General features: G+C 45.7%; 3 protein-coding genes and 1 long non-coding RNA gene across 8 annotated transcripts; 2 read left to right on the forward strand and 2 right to left on the reverse strand.

The window, feature by feature from the left end:
• Positions 1-3,895: 3,895 nt before the first annotated feature.
• LOC120705253 lies at positions 3,896-4,772 on the reverse strand. Its single transcript, XR_005687855.1, has 3 exons — positions 4,634-4,772; positions 4,471-4,538; positions 3,896-4,353 (listed from the first exon to the last, which is right to left on the reverse strand). It is a non-coding gene; the product is annotated as an uncharacterized LOC120705253 (long non-coding RNA).
• A 941-nt stretch (positions 4,773-5,713) lies between these two features.
• LOC120704397 (putative disease resistance protein RGA1) lies at positions 5,714-13,596 on the forward strand. 4 transcript variants are annotated; one of them, XM_039988767.1, is made up of 8 exons: positions 5,714-5,936; positions 6,356-7,355; positions 8,075-9,187; positions 9,387-10,915; positions 11,109-12,051; positions 12,391-12,462; positions 13,050-13,167; positions 13,240-13,596. In XM_039988767.1, exons 2-8 carry the CDS (start codon positions 7,056-7,058, stop codon positions 13,356-13,358), a joined length of 4,194 nt encoding a protein of 1,397 aa, XP_039844701.1. In that variant the 5' UTR covers positions 5,714-5,936; positions 6,356-7,055; the 3' UTR covers positions 13,359-13,596. The 4 variants fall into 4 exon arrangements, with proteins under 4 accessions (XP_039844701.1, XP_039844699.1, XP_039844698.1 ...); XM_039988765.1 differs by having other exon boundaries at positions 6,356-6,525; positions 7,037-7,355; positions 13,050-13,596; XM_039988764.1 differs by having other exon boundaries at positions 13,050-13,596.
• A 500-nt stretch (positions 13,597-14,096) lies between these two features.
• Positions 14,097-15,306, forward strand: LOC120704398 (glutathione transferase GST 23-like). Its single transcript, XM_039988768.1, has 2 exons — positions 14,097-14,692; positions 14,817-15,306. Exons 1-2 carry the CDS (start codon positions 14,360-14,362, stop codon positions 15,183-15,185), a joined length of 702 nt encoding a protein of 233 aa, XP_039844702.1. The 5' UTR covers positions 14,097-14,359; the 3' UTR covers positions 15,186-15,306.
• Positions 15,307-16,522: 1,216 nt separating this feature from the next.
• On the reverse strand, positions 16,523-18,227 carry LOC120704399. Of its 2 annotated transcripts, none has more exons than XR_005687544.1 (3): positions 17,754-18,223; positions 17,411-17,489; positions 16,523-17,317 (listed from the first exon to the last, which is right to left on the reverse strand). XR_005687544.1 is itself a non-coding variant. In XM_039988769.1 (3 exons), the coding sequence occupies exons 1-3, from the start codon at positions 17,910-17,912 to the stop codon at positions 17,159-17,161; spliced, it is 324 nt and encodes a 107-aa protein (XP_039844703.1). In that variant the 5' UTR covers positions 17,913-18,227; the 3' UTR covers positions 16,523-17,158. The 2 variants fall into 2 exon arrangements, 1 of the variants encoding a protein (XP_039844703.1); XM_039988769.1 differs by having other exon boundaries at positions 16,523-17,244; positions 17,754-18,227.
• Positions 18,228-18,298: the final 71 nt, after the last annotated feature.

Below are 18,298 nucleotides of genomic sequence, written 5' to 3' on the forward strand. Positions count from 1 at the left end.
CACCCCAACCCAGCCCCTGAACCGCACCCCCTTGGCTCCCTAAAGCTCACTGACCCGCTCTCCACCACCCACGGCCGCCGGAGTAACGCCGCCGTCGTACAGAACCCTCTACGGCCGCCGGCTGCCGCGGAGCCCTCCCCTCCGGTCACCTCCCCGCTCCCCAAGACCACCCACAGGTGCGGCTCGAGCCCCTCTAGCTCCTCCACCCCCTAACCCTCGCCGCCGGCAAGGGGAATCACCGGAATCCGGACGCCTCCCCCTCATTTGTTTCTCCTCATCCGGCCAAGGGCCTTTCTGCAAGAATTCAAAAACTTTCAGGGGCTAGAATGCAAAAGTTACATGAACACTTAGCTGTGAACTTTGAAAATTCATAACAATTCATAGAAAAATCAGAAAAATACGAACTCAATTGTTTTGGATTCCATGTAACAAAGTCTACAAGTTTCATTACATGCACTTTCTTATTTGAGCATTAGTTTTTGTTCTATATTAAATGCAAGTTTATTAGAGCTTTAATTAGATCTCTAGTTCTATACACTGCATGGCTGCCATTTTTGGTCAGTGTGTTGCACGCTAGATTATTAGACTTGCGTAAAAGTTTCATGGACATTTGACATGCCTAGCTATCAGTTTAGTTAAAACTTGCTTTATGCTTTGTTTAATTAGTTTTGTTTGTACATGTTGTTTAACTTTGTTTCATGAGCTAAAATTGTTACAGTACCTTTAAATTGGTGCCTAGTTGCTGTACAAAAAGTTTAGTAATTTTTAGATAACTAGAACTTAGTACATCTGTTGAGAAAAATGAAACTTATTAAATACATCTATAACTTCTATATTTATCATGCTCTGTATGTTCCTGTTTTAATTCTGAAAATTTTACTGTAAGCTCATCTTAGGATAGCCAACACTCAGTTAAAAGTTCATTACCAGCACCTGCATGGTTTGGCCTGTGCAAATCAATTTGTTTTCTCGTAGTGGCTGTGTAAAATGTTTTTCCTGCTTTTTCTACTTCTTGAAACTTACTGAAACTTTTACAGTGGGTTGTTAGCTAAGTTATGCTTGCTGTGTAAAAATTTCATGACCAGAGGCTAAGTGTAACCTTACTTTGGCTATTTATGCATATTTAACTAGTATATGTTGATTTGTTTGTCTTGTTTAAATAATTGGGTTTTGAAAACCACACCTAGTTCTTTTTATGAACTAAAACATGTTAGATTCTACTCTATAAACGGTTGCCCAATAAAACAGAGTTGATGATGCTGTATCACTTAACCTGAGTTGTTGGATTACAACTCTATAGTGTTTTAATCTTAACTTGTTATCATCATCCACTCATGCATGTGCATTTCATATAGACACGACTACTCTCGCCGACGGTACGTACGAGCTGGTGCCTGAAGCGGAAGAAGGTCCTGGAGAAGCTCAAATGAACTTCGCTGACGCCGTTGAGAACCCGAACCCGACTCCAGAAGCCTCGGAAACTAACTTAGCTCAAGAAGGCAAGCCCCGGAGCATAACCCTTAATTTTAATATCCAATGTTTACTATATAATTATTGTGCATTTATGTTTCTAGGAGTTGATTGAAACCTTAGATGCATAATTCCTAGGTTTCCTCAGTTACTCTATTAGTGTGCAGGTTGTTAGTACTGCAATGCTTAAATAGGTTTCGGTAGAAGTCGAGTGATTCCTGTCACTCGCGAGTTATAGGATCTTGTTACTTATGGCAAAGTTGTTGGAGAAAGAATTGATGAGGAAAGAGAAATGGAGACCGGACGGAGATGAATATGATTATGGATATGAAATAGATGAAGAGTAAGCCTCCGCCTGTGTCGATTAAGGCCCGTACCGTTGTCTAGCCCTGCTGATCGAGTTTGAACAGTACTAACCACATGCCGGGAGTAGGAGGTAGTCGAAACCGGTAAGCTCAGTACCATATGCGCACCGGTAGGCGGACTTGATACTGTCTTCACTAGTGGAGCTAGTATAGAAACTCATGGCTGACCCGTCGTTGGTATCGGAGGGGCTAGCAGTCCCGGGTCGCAGGGCAGTTCGGCTATTTGGTGTGCATATGTGAAGGGTTGCCACGTATGGTCCGACGGGGCTATATGTGACGTGTGTGTTAGGTCCACCTTGCAAGGTTAAATCAGATCGATTTGCCGTCAGTCGCTCTCGGATATGAGCACCTTGATCGCAGCACCGCATCGTAGTAATGAAATGGAACATGAAGGATATTTGGAAATGATTATTCTAAATTAATATTCAATATTTACCATGTTTGCTTTAGCTATGCAATCTTAGCTGATAATTTATCTATATAGAATCTTGAGCTAAAATATTGAAAGTAAGGATCCACTCTTAGATGCTTTTCCGCAAAACCAGCCCACCAGTCCAAAAGCCTTGCATGTCTAGATAATGGGCTAAATATACCCTTAGTCGGGTAAGTCTTGCTGAGTATTAGTATACTCAGGGTTTGTTGTCACCCTGTTTTCAGGTAATTGCTGCTGGTTGGAGCTAACCAGGAATCACATCGGTGGACTCGATGTGACGTCCTCACGTCATCATAGTTATCGTTGTTTTTCTAAACTAAACTTCTATTTAAATTTCCGTTGCATTTTGAACTCTGATATTTTACGTAAACTTGTTTGTAAAACCCCACATTACAAATTAACTATGAGAACTTTTGTCTCCTTGTAATCATATGTGCTCGTCTTCGTGCGAGACTTCCAGTGTTTTTCGATCCTTAACCCGACAGACGACCGGATTACACCGTTTTAAGAGCGTGGTAACTTGATTAACCATTAAGATGATAGTTAGCGCACTTAAGCCGGTTTAATTTAGGCGGTTCTGTCACACGAGTGCCCTTGGGGAAAAGGGAGAGGGAGGGCCAGGGAACCTACCTCGGCCCTTGGCTCGAGCAGTGAGGCGGCGGGGCGGGCCGGCCACGGGAAGTAGGCGCGGCGGGCAGAGCAGGCTCGCGGCGGCGGCGCTGGGAGCTTGGGGAGGGAGCTAGGAGCGGCGGTGGAGGTCGTGGGGGAGATGAGCTGCGCGGGGAGCCTATTTATAGGTGGAGTAAGGCGGTGGAGCGCGTCGGGTGTCCGGCGGGGTAGCTCGTGGCCATTAATGGCGCTCGGTGTCGCGACGCGGCGGGGGCGCAATTCGTGGCGGCGACGCGATGGCTCGGGCAGGGAGGGCGCGCAGGGGAGGACGAGCACGTGGAGGGGTCGGCTGCTCGGCTCGGCGTCGGGTTGCGCGGCTCGAGCGGCGAGGCGGGGCGCTGTGCTCTGTAGTGCGGCGGCGTGAGCGGCGAGGTGGCACAGGAAGGCGGTGGCGGTGCACCGGGCGGCACTGCGAGCGGCCCAGCCACGTGGAACGCGTGACGCGCGTGGGCGGTGCTGGAAAGGCGGGGCGCGCGGGCACGTGCAGAGGGTGGCGGCGGCAGTGCGTGCGCGTGGCCCAGGGGGTGCTCGGCGCGGCGGGGTGCACGGGCCAGGGGGAGGCGGCGCGAGGGGCACGACGGCACCAAGCCAGCTCGTGGCCGTGCGCGGCAGAGTAGGAAGAGGGAAGGAGAAAGGAGGAGGAGGGAGGAAAAAAAGAAAAGAGAAAAAAGAAAAAGGAAAGAGGGAAAAAGAAGAGGAAAAGAAAAAGGAGAGAGAGGGAAAAGAGAAAAAAGAAAAGGGGCGCCAGCGGGATTCGTGGCGACGCGAGCCGGTCGAGCACGCGCGCCGATCGGACGTGACGTGCGGAACAGGGAGACGGGACGGTGAAAAATCGCCGAGAAGGTTTACAGGAAATTTAGAGTTCGATTCGAGCTTAGCGACGAAAAAGTTTGGAAATTATTTTTAGTGCGTGATTTAATTTAGTAAAATTTCGAGCTGTTACAAAAAGGTAGATATCTTCCAGCAATCGTACATTGAACCATCATAATCTGAATTACACCAACATGGAAATCCTATTACAACTGCTCGAAAGATGCCCACCTGTTTATATAACATAATTGGACCAAATCTGCACCTAAATCTAGAACTGTGAAACTATACCTGGATTCTAATTCTTATCTTCACCATGTGAATCTTGTTCTATATCCTCACAGTAATATCTGCATGTCTCCAAAAGCATACGAACTTAGAACATGGAGGCAAACAAGAGATAAGAACAAGAGAGAGAGATAGCTGTACGTTGGGCTTGTCGGGCTCTTGTAGCCATCATCCCATGGAGGTACTTTCATTGGCATTAGCAATGGTGGCTTCACTCTTCGTGACAACTCACTTTTGCCATGGTCGCTTGAGTTGAAGTTCCTCTTTGCATGCCGAGATAGTGGAGCTCTTGGTCACAGGTTGATGGGCCAGTCAGTTCTGGAGACCATGTATATAGTAACAATTGATGGTCAAAACGTGCTCATGTCGATTGTGACTTTGTGAGGAGGGGGGGGGGGGGGGGGTGGGGGGGGGGGGATTGATCATTGTAATCACCTTGGGTGTGCTGGCCATCGCCATATCGGACTCTGCTTCCACTTGGCTCACCGTCATCATACCAGTGACTGCCTCCCGAAACACAGGAAACATTAGAACACTGAGTCAAAGCTGATCAAGGTACAATGGGGGCTCCTCACACATCATATCAGCACAGCCTCACCTGCAGCCCTTGCATCCATCTTCCAACCGGCACCGCTTGGAAGACAGCAGTGGCTTGGATCCCCTGAGCGGCGAGTCAAAACTAGGGTTGTGCGGCTGCTCTCATTACGGGAGGCGGCACGGTGGGGCTCGTGCTTGCAGTGCCTCTCCTCTTCTGTGGATCTGATCAGCGGCGAAGATGGCACGGGCGAAATATCAGTCTCTCGCCGTGACCGGCCCCCGCTGATTTGGCAATCAGGTGCCGGCACGACGCTGGGAGGGTCCAACCCGTGAGCGCCACGGGCGCAGTCGCGGTGATCCAGTTGGTGCCCATCGAAGGGGCCGTAGCCTCGTAGGCGCCGGAGCACTCGCACAGGGAAAAGTGTTTGGGCGGTGGCTGCCTGGCTCGAGGGGAGGACCGTAACAACTATTGGGAAAATCGACCTATTTCATGAGGCAAGGGATAATCTCACAAATAAAGTAGCAACCGGATTCAGCCATGAGTCTAGTGATGAGGAATGAATCCGGGTCTTTTTTATATTTATTATGAGTTTATTTTGTTGCAAATAGTTTTCGACTCGGAATAAATTCGAGTCTTTTGTTATATCTTTTATTATTTTACCGGAATGAAATCATGTGCAACCGAAGAAGCCTAAAGATTTTCATGTCTGTTCTGTCCATTTTCTTCCTTTACTGCCAGGGCTTCTTTTGCGTTTGCCTGATGGCCTAGCATGCTGACGCTAGAATTGGGCCGTGGATGACACTTCGGGGTGGACTGGGCCGTGGACACTGCTTGTGGGTTGCAGTCCAGTCACACGCCAGTATGCTAATTAGAAATATAAATGGTACGGATATTTTCCGATCATATTCGAATTCGATCCGGGCTAGAATGGTTTTTATCCGTCTGTATCCGATTCTGAGTATCCAATATATGTAACATTCGTATCCAAATGCTTAAAAGTTATATTTTTATAATGTCGATATCTATTATAATCTTATTCGACAAAAAATAACACTATTTATATCTCACTCTGTATTCGAACACAAATATGAAAATAAATACAATATCAGGTATATTCGTCTATATCCGATTCATTTTCATCCGGCAGGCACGGCGACGGCTCGGCTGCCGCTCTCCTCGCGCCGGCTGGCACCAGCCGCGGCGTCGCCATGGTCGGGAAGTGCGACATGCCTCCGTGGTCGAGGGTTGAGACATCGACCTAATGCCCACCACTCAGTGCGGGCGCGCGTAGTCGAGGAGAAGCTTCGCGGTGGGACGACGCGCCACCCTAGCGGCCTAGCCGTCGAGTTCTGTTCCTGCTCAGGTTCCTCCGCTTGCCCATTCTTCTGCTCCGTTTAGGAATGGAAGAATTTAACGAAATATTGAGTGATGGGGAACGGGCGATTCCTGCATTAACGAGACCCGATGTCTTTTTTGTCCCTTTAGACTTTGTTGTGGTTAGATCTAGTGACGTGCTGATCGTAGAGGCATTGGGCAAATTGCTACTTGAAATTTGCGATTGTGAGGGCCGCGCCCACGCGGTTGGTGGCTACTAGCTTGCATTCCACTCAACTGTAGTAGTTCAACAAAATTTCTGTCTCGTGACCTTTCCTAGATGCCTAGGCACGGGACAGGAGTCCGCATCTGTCTTCCACCATGCTTTGTACTATTTCTTTTCTCCTACTAGGCTTTATCATACCTCTTTCGTGACTGGAACCTGTCTCTTTCAATTCCAATCCCCAGGAACAATCTATGGACGGGAAGCATGGGTTGACTTGACTCAGCGACTCGAGAGTCGTTGGCCCTTGGCCTGCATCTTCTGGGAAATGAGGCTAAAGCACACTGGCAGCTTAGCAAGTAGTGGCAGTGACTTGCGAGAAACAGCAGTTACGCACACGAAATTAATCACCCGCGTAATGATTGATCAGTTCATCAGCTTTTAGTTTTCAGTCAAATGGATTTTATGCACTGACCATTATTTGCAATGGCTAAGATGGTAGGGGACGGCAGGAATTCATACCAAATGATCATTCATCAATTTTCTTTCAGAGCCGCTGATGGAAGAGATTTCATTCAATTGGTAGAGGATGCCTTCGTGGCAGTTTGGGATTGCAAAAGGAATTTTGATATTGAGATTTTCTCTAAAAATAAATAGGAAAGCTGAAAAAGAACGAAAAGGAAGCAATCTACCTCTACCCAACCTTTTTTTTTTGAATTGTTAAAAGGTGGCTGGCTCGGATAGCTTGACTTGACTCCCACCTTCCACGAAATGAACCATCACTTAGCTGAAAGGCTATAAGAGTTTCATTTAAGTGCACTATCACTCAGCTCAAAGACTTCAGGAATCAGGAGTTCTACCCATATATAGAATTGCAAATCAATACATTTTGATAGTTCACTTCCCTCTATTTCTCTTGACCACAGTGAATACCATTCCGTGACCATGGGCATGGTTGTTGGTGAGATGCTTGCTTCAGCTGCCTTGAAGCTGGTCATGGGAAAGCTTGGCATGCTCATTGGGTCTGAGGTTAGCTTGCTGTTGAAGTTCAAGGAAGATTTGGAGTCTATTAGGAGCATGCTGGTGACTCTTCAAGCTGTGTTGAACGACGCTGAGAAGCGGTCGTCACGAGAGGAACGTGTGTGCCTTTGGCTCAAGAGGCTTAAGTTTGCTGCTTATGACATTCATGACATTTTAGAGGAAATGGAATCCAAGAATGATATGGACCGCGGTGCGCTTCAGAAGGTGATCACCTTGTCATATTTTCTGATTTTAATTTTCTGTGTTCACTATTCATAAAAATAAGTGGATTGAAAAGGTACATTGGTATGTTTCTAATTCAGTATGGCAGTGTCTGCTGATTCTTAGTACTTATCTGAAACTAATAGCTAATGAGCAATACCATATTGGATTTGCTTATTTGAAAATTTCTTTCGTTTGATTCTATATATGCCTAATGGTAAATACACAGCTAACTGTAGCTGTCCAAGTCTCCAAATATTCATGCACCAGTCTAATCTAAACTTGTAACACGGCAAACAAGTAGGTTTCTTAAAGGCAGGCAAGAAAGCATGGAGTGCGCTTTCTAGTATGTACAGTTTTGAAATCGTTAAATTTCTGCACCTTTACATCACCTGTGTATTCTACTTCAGTGTGCATTAGACTTCAAATCTTTTAAAGCCTGAGAAAGCATAACAGCAGAGTTCCACCCATTAGACAAATCTCTGTGATATCTTGCTGGTAGTATAGAAACCTCCTAGTGTAATCTAGTAACATGGCGCCTCATTCTGCGTCAACTGCAAGGAATGAAGCCATCTGCGTAAGGCATGATAGTGATTGACCATGCTTACAGAAATTTCTTTTATTTATTTTCACCATCAGTGATATTAGATAAAGCCATAAAGGCGAGCTTCTTTCTGAATTATATAATCTTCACCTCAGAAATTAAGTCTAAATTGAAACAGGTGGCACAGTTTAGGGCACACATCACCATTTCTCACAAGATGAAGAAGATGAGACAAAGGTTGGAGAATATTAAAGAAGAATCAAAACTTGATATATTCAATTTCAAGGCTGATTGTTGCTCTTTGGATGAAAATGTTCGTAGCAGAGCTACATTTTCTTCTATCAGTGAAGATATTGTGGGGAGGGCCATGGAGAAAGAAATTATAGTTGCTATGTTGACGGCATTTAGCAAAGAAGAGATTCTGACAATCTCCATTTATGGTTTTGGTGGCCTTGGTAAGACCACTCTTGCCAGGTTAGCTTTCAATGATGAGAATCTTGGGAGAGTTTTCGATTATAGAGTATGGGTCTATGTATCGATGAAATTTGATCTGAAGAAAATTGGTGAATCTATACTTTCGGAGATTGATGGTGGTAACTGTGGCCATGCAAACCTTCAGGAGGTTTCTCGTCATCTCCAAAGAGTTCTTGCTGGCAAGAAGTTTTTGGTTGTTCTTGATGACCTATGGGAAGAAAATGGGTTGCAATTGCTAAAGCTGAAGGCAATGCTCAGTGGTGGTGCAAAAGGAAGCAAGATCATCGTGACTACACGCAGTGAGAAGATTGCTTCCCTGATGCATCCTTGCACGCCTTACAAGATGGGTGTCCTATCAGATGATGATTGTTGGATTTTGTTTAAGCGAAGAGCCTTTGTTCCTGGAAGGGATTATCATAGGATAGAAGGAATTGGCAGGGACATAGTGAAGAAGTGCAATGGTGTGCCCTTGTCGGCACAAGCTTTGGGTTTTGTGATGCGATTCAAGGAAGGAGTGGCTGCATGGGAAGCAGTGAGGGACAGTGAAATATGGGAGATAAAAGAAGATCAGAATATCATGCCATCTTTGAAGCTTAGTTACTGCATCATGCCTCCTCACCTGAGATTGTGCTTTGCATACTGTGCAGTTTTCTCCAAAGGAGCTGTCATAGACAAGGATATGCTGATACAGCAGTGGATTGCACTTGGCTTGATTCAACCAGCTAGTGGAAGTTTGGCATTTGAAAAATGTGGTGAGGAGTACGTCCGTGAACTAGTGAGCATGTCCTTCCTTGAGGCTTCACTGATATCATCCTCGGTGAGTTACTTTTACATGGATATGAGTATATGACAATTTATATTCATCTATACTGCTGAAAATAGGATATTGTTTACATTACACATCATGTCAGCTTAGTCACATGCCATAGTTTAACTAATACTTACTTTTGTTGATATGCTCTTAATTCTGATTATTTAGTTTGCTTATGCATTAAACACTTTTATGTACACGCCAGGCAGCTAACCACCACATGAAAGCTGCAAGGGTATTCCAGATGCATGATTTGGTGTATGACCTAGCAAGATGTGTTGCTAATGAAGAATTCCTATTCATGGATGCCCAAAGGACTGGTACTGTTAGTGCTGGAAGTGGGGATTACCGATACATCGTGCTGATGAATTACAGTGAGATTCCCATGAACATCAAGTCTGTACTTGGTAAGGCAAGATCGCTCCATTTTAGGGATTGCAAAGGGCTGCATATTTCTGGGAAATCATTCTCCTTGATCCTGACTAAATTCCTGCGAGTCTTGGACATCAGTGGCTGTTCTATCTTAGAGTTACCAAGTCAACTAAACCAGCTGAAGCAATTACACTATCTTGATGCATCAGGAATGCAAAGTCAAATGAAACATGGGTCTTTCACTGGTTTGCAATGCCTAAACGGACTAAACCTTTCAGCAAGTTCTTTTTATGAATTCCCATTTCAGATAGGTAACCTTGCCAAATTGCATTACTTAAACCTTCATGGTTGTTACCGCCTCATGCTACTATCTCAGTCTATTTGTGCACTAAGGGATTTGGCGCATCTAGACCTATCAGGATGCATCAACCTACAGGTTTTGCCAACATCTTTTGGCAAACTCCACAAACTCTCCTTCTTGGACATGTCTGGTTGTCTCGACCTAGTTAGCTTGCCAGAATCATTTGGTGGACTCTGTTATTTAGAGCACCTTAATTTGTCATCCTGTAATGAACTTAGAGAGTTGCCTTTGTCATTAGGCAGTCTTCAAAAGCTCCTCATACTGGACATGTCCAGCTGTCATAAGATCCGCGTTCTGCCCATATCACTTTGTAGTCTCCTATATTTAGAGGATCTCAATTTATCATGCCGTTATGAACTTCAAGAACTACCTGAAGAGTTTGGAAAAATTCATGGACTTCGTATTCTGGATCTAAGTGACTGTCAGAGACTTCAAACATTGCCTGATTCCTTTACCAACCTCGTAAACTTAGAGAAACTTAGCTTGTCAGACTGCTGGGAACTTCGAAAGCTTCCAGAATCATTTGGGAACCTACAGAAAATTCAGGTTTTGGACTTGTCATGCTGCTCACAACTTTTTGCACTGCCAGAGACTCTCACCAGCCTCACCAATTTGGAGCACCTAAATTTGTCATGCTGTATTAGCCTTAAAATAATGCCTGGATATTATGGCTGCTTAAAGAAACTTAAGGTATTGAACATCTCATATTGTTTCAAGGTTTGTATCCCTGATGGCATTTCCAATCTGTGCGACCTCAAGAGTCTGTTAGCAGTTGGTTTGGATGATTTTTCTTGTAGTAATATGGATGACTACAATTGTGTAAGCAGTTCGATGCGTATGCCCAAGATAGATTTGACTGAAGAGGCCAATCTCGATAATGATTTTGATGATATCTTGAAGCATAAAAAGCTACATCTTGCGGATATTAGCAATGTGCGAAACATTTACAAGTTTGAGAAATTTGCATTGCACACATGTCAGCAGCTCAACACTTTGATACTTAGCGGCAGTGGCGTATCTAGAGGGTGGACCGGGTGGGCCGCGGCCCACCCTAAGATCCAGCCCAACAAACTTATTTACTGTATTTTCTCTTTTTTTCTAAAAGAAATTAACTATACTTTCAGCCTCACAACTAGTTAAAAAAATTTTGTTTGCATCGGACCACCCTAACATTGACATCTAGATTCGCCACTATAGCGGCAACTACTGGAATGGTGATGAAGTTGCAAACATTGCGCCATATAACGTTTTACTTGAAAAACTCGTACCCCCAAGGAGCTTGGAACACTTCGAACTGTTTGGCTATCAAGGTTCCATATTTCCTGAGTGGATGCTAAATTTGGCAACCATTTTACCAAACCTTGTGCACGTTGAGCTCACCCTTGTAATGTGCAACCATCTTCCCCCTCTTGGTCAGCTACCAAAATTGCAGTCTTTGGTCATAAAAAGCTTACCAAATGTCAAGGGTGTTGGGGAAGTTTTTGTTGGGGGCAGCAAACCATTTCTGAAGTTAAGGTATCTCAACATCATCGACATGCCAAACCTAGAAAGGTGGTTGACAACTATATCGACGGGTGACGAAGTGGAGTGCATGTGTGTATTCCCTAGCCTTCACCACCTGAAGGTGTCAGAATGCCCAAAGTTGAGATTTGAACCATCTCTTCCGGAGTGCTTCTTGTTGGAAATTTGTGCTTGTGATGAGATCTTGCTAGGACAGCCTAAGACACCTTCACAATCACACCCTATGCCAACAAGAAGGATAACAATTGAGTACTGTGAGTTATGGTCCTCAGGCGGGTACCAACTTCGGTTATTGACTTCCTTCAGTTCACTTAAGTGTCTTTCAATAACCACATGTGAAGGTTTGAGCTCTTGGGGAGAAAGCATAGAAGCATTAACCAGCCTTGAGGTGTTGGAGCTGTCATTCTGTGCCATACCAACATGTTTGGGAAGAATCACATCATTGCGGAGGCTGAGTATTGAGATGTGTGAAATACCTTGTGATTTTCCTCAGCACTTGCTGCAGCTTTCATTATTGCAGGGCCTGCGAATGGTTTCTTGTGCAGCTGACTTTGGCTTACCTAGTGAAATAACCAGAGTCATCTTGGCTCATATTCCAGATATCAACTTATACTTCGTGAGTTTACTTTGTATTTCTGTAGTTTCATTCTGCTTTATTGATCCATGACGTCCTAAGAAAAATCTTCTACATTTTACAAATACAACAATCATGCCACATGCAAGATATGCAGATAACTTCTAGCTCTCTGCGGATGTTTATTATTGTTGTATTTATATAATAACTGCATTCTATTGTGGCACAAAAATGATAAAATGTCAAATATGAATACAACATGGTTTATTCATGTATTGTATTATCAATTAGTTATTTGGGTTAGAATTCATAATTTATCCAATGTATAAAGTATAGATATGACAATGCGTATTGCAACGACTTGGTTCTTTTCTAATTCAGGTGGGATGCGTCAGGTGTATAGAGCAGAAGAACGGTATACTCTCCGCATTTCAAATCATTCCAACTAGCCAGGTAACAGTTGTAGCATAATTCTTTGAAGTTATTCCTAAAACAATTCAATGTTTGCTTCATCACGACAAATTATTAGTTTTGAACTTGATTGTCCAAATTTCAAAGCATAGTTCTTTGCTGATTCCACAAATCAATGTTCATTATTATCCCATTGAATCAAAAAATATCAGTTATGGTTGAACTGGATGTCACCGGGGGCTCTTCCAGGCCACGGTCCCGGTGTCAGGCGGGGTTGGGGTTCGGAGATTTTCTCGATCTATGGAAGAAGGCCTTCTTCTTAAGATAATGCCCTGGGGTGGGGGGGGTGCGGTTTGTCCCCCCATTGGCCGAGTTGAACTGGATGTCAGGATGTGAATTAGAGATCGACAGTACTGAACTTTGTTAAAACTTAAACTTAACTCATATGTTATATTGCTATGACCTGGTGAAGATTAGTTGCTGTAGATGGCTGATAACTAAAGTAGTAAATTATCGCTTTGAAATCAATAAATCGTTCTCAGAAGCCATGACTGCCAGTCGTTTTGATCTTTTTTTTTGCGAATTTCTTATTGACCAGATCATTTCGTTGTCTTTGCCCTGCTGTTTAGGAACCGTCAGGTGATTCCAAAAGGTTGAAGTCATGCCTACGGTTCAAAAGGTCTGTCAAAGTTCCGCGGCTGAAGTTCAGGCGCCGCAAGCACCATGGTGTTACCTCCATTCGAGTAAGCTCGACAAGCAGGAACAAGGCCCCAAGTACCAGCCAGAATTCGCGGCATGGATCGACTTTCGAGGGTGAAGTTCCCATAGGAGCTTGGGATGACTTCGTGCGGATGATATTGAGAAGCAGCAGATCTCAAGGGATCCGTCACAGGAGCATGACGATCAGCCAAGGCGTTTCGGTGATGAACTTGCATTGAAACGGCGGCAAGAGATCCTGCGCAAGTGCTGTTCCTGAGTTCCCTCCCGCCTCACCTCATCTGGCTGTAATGGTGGTATAATTCTTGTTTTCTTTAGAGAAGTTTGGAAGGCGATTGTTAGTGTACTAGAAATGCAGCGACTATGCCTGCATATTTGTGTGGATGTCGTGCCCAGTTACCAGCCTTGCCTGTAAGCTACCAGGTGTATTATAATTGGACTATTTGCTGGGACGTGCTTGCCCATCGTCTCATTGATCCTTTTTTTTTTTTGATGAAGCAGGAAATTATTGCCTTATGCATATACGGGCCACATTGGGCGTAAGCATTGGGCCTCGGCAGTGTCATGGGCTACATTTTAAAAAAAAAAAGTAACACGTGGACCTTAACCAAACCACAGCAATAAAAAAAGGACCCATCACCTGTGCGATTCGGACTTCGGAGACAATACTTCGGCCCGGCGGGCCCAAATCATGGCCGGCACCGACGCCGGAGCCGCTGGCCTTCGCCGAGCTGCGGAAGGGCACGTCGTGGCAGCTCCTCGACGGCAACGAACAATTCCGTTCCGTATGGTCGCCGCCGATTCGCCATCTTGATTGATTCTGATTCCTGAATCAATTACCTGACGGCTCGACGACACCGTTTGGAACACTTTGCACAGATTCGAACGAAACTCACCTGAAAACTCTGCTTAACATTCAGCTTGAAACCTCTTTCTGTGTATAGTACATGCATGCATTCATTCATCGTTGCTTATGTCAGAGTCAGTCCAAGTAGTGTGAAAAGAGAAGACATCGACAGATCCTTCCCAGTTTCCTTTCCTTGGAGAGGACGCAGCACGCCATCTCTGACCACTCACAGCCAGCTAGCTTGCTCCACCACACTTCCCCTATAAATACACCACCAGCAGCTAGCTCGCTCACTCATCAGCCTCGCTCTCGCCAAGCCAAGACACAAAGAAACCCAACGGCGAGCGATCGAGGCAGGAAATCCAGCCGATCAGGATGTCGTCGCAGCAGCAGCAGCCAGTGAAGCTCATCACGGCGTTCGGCAGCCCGTTCGCGCACCGCGTGGAGGTGGCGCTCGCGCTCAAGGGGGTGCCGTACGAGCTGGTCGTGGAGGACCTGGCCAACAAGAGCGAGCTCCTGCTCGCACACAACCCCGTCCACCGCTCCGTCCCCGTCCTCCTCCACGGCGGCCGCGCCGTATGCGAATCCCTCGTCATCGTCGAGTACGTCGACGAGGCGTTCCACCGCGGGGCGGCGCCGCGGATCCTCCCCGCCGACCCCTACGACCGCGCCACCGCTCGCTTCTGGGCCCACTTCATCGCCGACAAGGTACCTTAATCCTTCAGCAATAATCATCCCGCATCCACCGCACATGTGAATCCTCTTATCCTCCTGATGAGCAAATCCTTCTCTTCAATTCCTCAACAAAAAAATCTTTCTCCGCATTTTTCAGTGCCTGAAGCCGCTGTGGCTGTCGATGTGGACGGCCGGCGAGGCGCAGGCGCGGTTCGCGAGGGAGACCAAGGAGAGCCTGGCGGTCCTGGACGCGCAGCTCGAGGGCAGGAGGTTCTTCGGCGGCGAGGCCCTCGGCTTCGTCGACCTCGCCGCCTGCACGCTGGCGCACTGGCTGGACGTGCTGGAGGAGGTGGCCGGGGTGCGCCTGGCGGGGGACGGCGAGTACCCTGCCCTGCGCCGGTGGGCCAAGGAGTACACCGCCGACAAGACCGTCAGGAGGTTCCTGCCCGACAGGGGCGAGCTCGTCGCCTTCTTCGCCGCCAACAAGGAGAGGTACTCGTCGAGGGTCAGGGCGGCGATGATTTGAAGCTGGAGAAAATTTTCAAATATGCCAAGTGTACGAGTGTGTAAACATTATTTAAATTTTACCGTGTTTCAGGGGAAAAATTCGTTTCAAACAAGGTAAATAAATTCGTAATTTGTACATAGAGAATATATAAAAATACCTGCTTCGCAGAACTGCAATGGACCTTGGAAGGGAGCAACAGTCGCCGATCGAGTAGACAGCACACAGCAGTGCACTCGGAGAAATGGAGAATATATCTCGCACTGAAAAGTGGCCGAAACATTAGTGGTACGTAGATGTAGGTAGATGGTTATATTTATAGGAGAAAATAATTTTATAAAAATCGCTATTTAATTTTTATAGTAAAAAAATTATAAATAATAGAAAGAATAATTTAGGCCGAGTCATAAAAAAGCCTATTAAGAGTTCAAAACAATGGTCACTAGCTTTTAGGATTCTATGTGATGCTTAACCACCGTATCTTAGACCTTGACCTTGTGGTCATCTTTCTCCTCCACCTTGGTCCTGCTCAACCATTACACATTGCCCCACCTCGTGTGCCACTATCTGCCGGCTACGATGTCTCCATTTGCATCTTCATTGTGTGACCGACGGCGTCGACACCTATAGATGATCAAATGGGTCATACCAATAGACCAGCACTAGAAAGAAGACATGGATGAGGGCTCAAGGCATACATATTGACTAAGCACTGTTAACCTATTTATCCTCGAATGTATTCACATGGTATGATCGTGATTTGATTAATCAACAAACAGAAATATGTTTCTATGAAATAGAAACATATAGATATCTGATCAAGCAAAATACTCCTATCAAGGGTATCGATATTTCTTTACGACTGTACCTGCATATGGCCTGTGTACAACAGTGCAGACCTACATGGCAACCATTGGAATGCAGCTGGTGAGTATCGCAGTGAATATATTGCATATTCAAGGCTTTAAACCAACTATGATCTAAGCTCTCAGCTACTAATTACCTATTAACTAAATACCCTCTTGACATGAATTTCATTTTGCACAAAAGGGAACAAATAATTTTGTACTCCCATTTATTTTCAGTACAAGATCTTTTCCCCCTATGGAACACTCCGAAAGGACACTAAATAGTACGGAAAATTTATGTGGAACTGCCAAACATTATCTGAAATTACCAATCATATGAATGAATTTATAATTCAACTGTTGCAAACGACATAAGTGTATAAAAGTGATAGGTTCATAGCCCAACGGATCATTTGCATGAACTTTGGCTTCCTAAACATGGTTTATCTTGAGAAGATCTGATCTTGTATCCTACTAAGTGAGGAACTGATATTATTCAACAAACTTTAATGGAGAAATAATTTTTTTTCATGTAAACCAAATAGTCATATATAAATAAGTATTACACTGAGTACATATCTTAGAGAAGGAAAAAAAGGTGCATCGGCAAAGATAAGTACTTTATTTTCTTTCTTGATAGCCTTGAGCACATTTTTCTTTCTGTTTTTGCCTCAGCTTCTTCTTAGCCCCCTCGAGTTCCTGTTGAGCTATGCTTATGCCAGTAGGACATGAGACTGCTACGCCACAACAGCTTGACACTAAATCAGTCTTGTTGATGGAGCACACATATTACAGTGATGCGATCAGATTGTTTTCATAAATGCTGAGACATAATCTATTTAACTATCCTGATATTTGATTGACATTGCTACTATTAATCTCATCTGCTCAATAATGAGAATTGGAGAATAGAGAAACCGACAATTTTGAATATGGTAGAATAAATGTGACTCCTGCTTCGTGGTATCTCTTCTTGCATTCATGCATAGAATTCTTTGGGCCAAAGGTGGGCAATTCAACAGACTCAGGCTTTAAGCTGTTGCAGCTAATGATTTGGAAGCCACTTCCCTTCCTGTCCATTTGCTGGTGGTGATGCAGGACTTTTCCAGTTCCTGGATGGCCATATCTTCGTCATCATGTTGTCCTTCAAGTGTCTAAGCATACTCCATTTGCAGATGCAGTGCCACAATTAAAAAGAGAAGCCTTCAGCAGCAGCTGCTGCGAGAATACCACTGCATAAATCGACACTTGAGCAATTCATCAAATATCTATGGGACATATTAGCTATTTAGCTTCATTTAGCTGCTGCAGAAGATGGACAAAAAAGAACGGTGGTCGCTTCATTTAGCATGATGTAGATTTAGAGGTAGAGAGGAAAGGAAAGGGTGTGGTGCGTACAGTTCCGGGGATCAAGGAAGAAAAGGGAAACCATAAATCCTGGTCCAACGTGGCACAAAAACTTTTTCCATGCTTGGTCCTGCATTAAGAAGCACCAATGCATCAGTTCTCGAACAGACTTGGCTCAGATTGAACCAAAATTTGAGTTGGGCAACAGAGGAGCCAGAGGACCAACTGCCGTGAGGCTAGAGCTACAACGAACATTCGCGAACCCTTGCCTCTCATGCAGCACCACGAAGCCAAGATCAGGCAGGCATTTCCACAAACAGGCGGTGCGCAAGGGTTCCAGTTTTCCATTAGCTAGTTGCTTGTACATGTATGGAACGCGACGGGTCTCGCTTACCTTGGGCGCAGCGGGAGCGTTGCTCCCTCTCCGTCCGGCGAGCGCCTCGATGTTGACCACCACTCCCGCGGGCGCTTGCGCGGCGTCCATCGGTAGCTCCCGTACGTGGCGCGGCGATGGATCGAGCAGGCTCGTTCGACCGGAGTACGACGATGGCATGGGAAGAGGAGGACGAGGCTAGCTGGCCGGCCGGCTAGGCATCTATGCGTAGCTCTTCGGCACTGGCTGGTTGAGAGCGAGATCGATCTCTGTCTGGGAGGGGCGAGGAAGGCGATGGATGGCAGAGGCGACGCGGCCAGGGGTGACGCGGGGAGTCGGCTAGGGTTGGGATATGGCCGGGGTAGGGAGGCACGTCAGGGAGCTGGCCGGGGCGGAGGCAGCAGCGGCCCGGGCCGGCGCGAGGGAGGCGGCCGGGTGGCGTGAGAAGGCCGGCGGCGCTGGTGGGATCTGGAGCGTCGAGTTCGTCACGCGTAGGGGCTGGGAGTCGCGCCGCCGGGGATGCGCGACCGAGAGGATTCCCGAGGTTTCGGGTTGACAAAGAAACA

Source organism: Panicum virgatum, chromosome 4K, assembly GCF_016808335.1.
Source record: "Panicum virgatum strain AP13 chromosome 4K, P.virgatum_v5, whole genome shotgun sequence".
Lineage (NCBI taxonomy): Eukaryota > Viridiplantae > Streptophyta > Magnoliopsida > Poales > Poaceae > Panicum > Panicum virgatum.

What these genes read in the sequence shown, in the direction of transcription:
- LOC120704397 (XM_039988764.1), top strand. Translation starts at nt 7,056, where the DNA reads ATGGGCATGGTTGTTGGTGAGATGCTTGCTTCAGCTGCCTTGAAGCTG. An exon ending in ACCGCGGTGCGCTTCAGAAG is followed by an intron (nt 7,356 to 8,074) that starts GTGATCACCTTG and finishes AAATTGAAACAG; the next exon opens with GTGGCACAGTTTAGGGCACA. An exon ending in AAATCATTCCAACTAGCCAG is followed by an intron (nt 12,463 to 13,049) that starts GTAACAGTTGTA and finishes CCTGCTGTTTAG; the next exon opens with GAACCGTCAGGTGATTCCAA.
- LOC120704398 (XM_039988768.1), top strand. Translation starts at nt 14,360, where the DNA reads ATGTCGTCGCAGCAGCAGCAGCCAGTGAAGCTCATCACGGCGTTCGGC. An exon ending in CCCACTTCATCGCCGACAAG is followed by an intron (nt 14,693 to 14,816) that starts GTACCTTAATCC and finishes CGCATTTTTCAG; the next exon opens with TGCCTGAAGCCGCTGTGGCT.
- LOC120704399 (XM_039988769.1), bottom strand. Translation starts at nt 17,912, where the DNA reads ATGCCATCGTCGTACTCCGGTCGAACGAGCCTGCTCGATCCATCGCCG. An exon ending in ACGCTCCCGCTGCGCCCAAG is followed by an intron (nt 17,490 to 17,753) that starts GTAAGCGAGACC and finishes TTCTTAATGCAG; the next exon opens with GACCAAGCATGGAAAAAGTT. An exon ending in CTTCCTTGATCCCCGGAACT is followed by an intron (nt 17,245 to 17,410) that starts GTACGCACCACA and finishes CGATTTATGCAG; the next exon opens with TGGTATTCTCGCAGCAGCTG.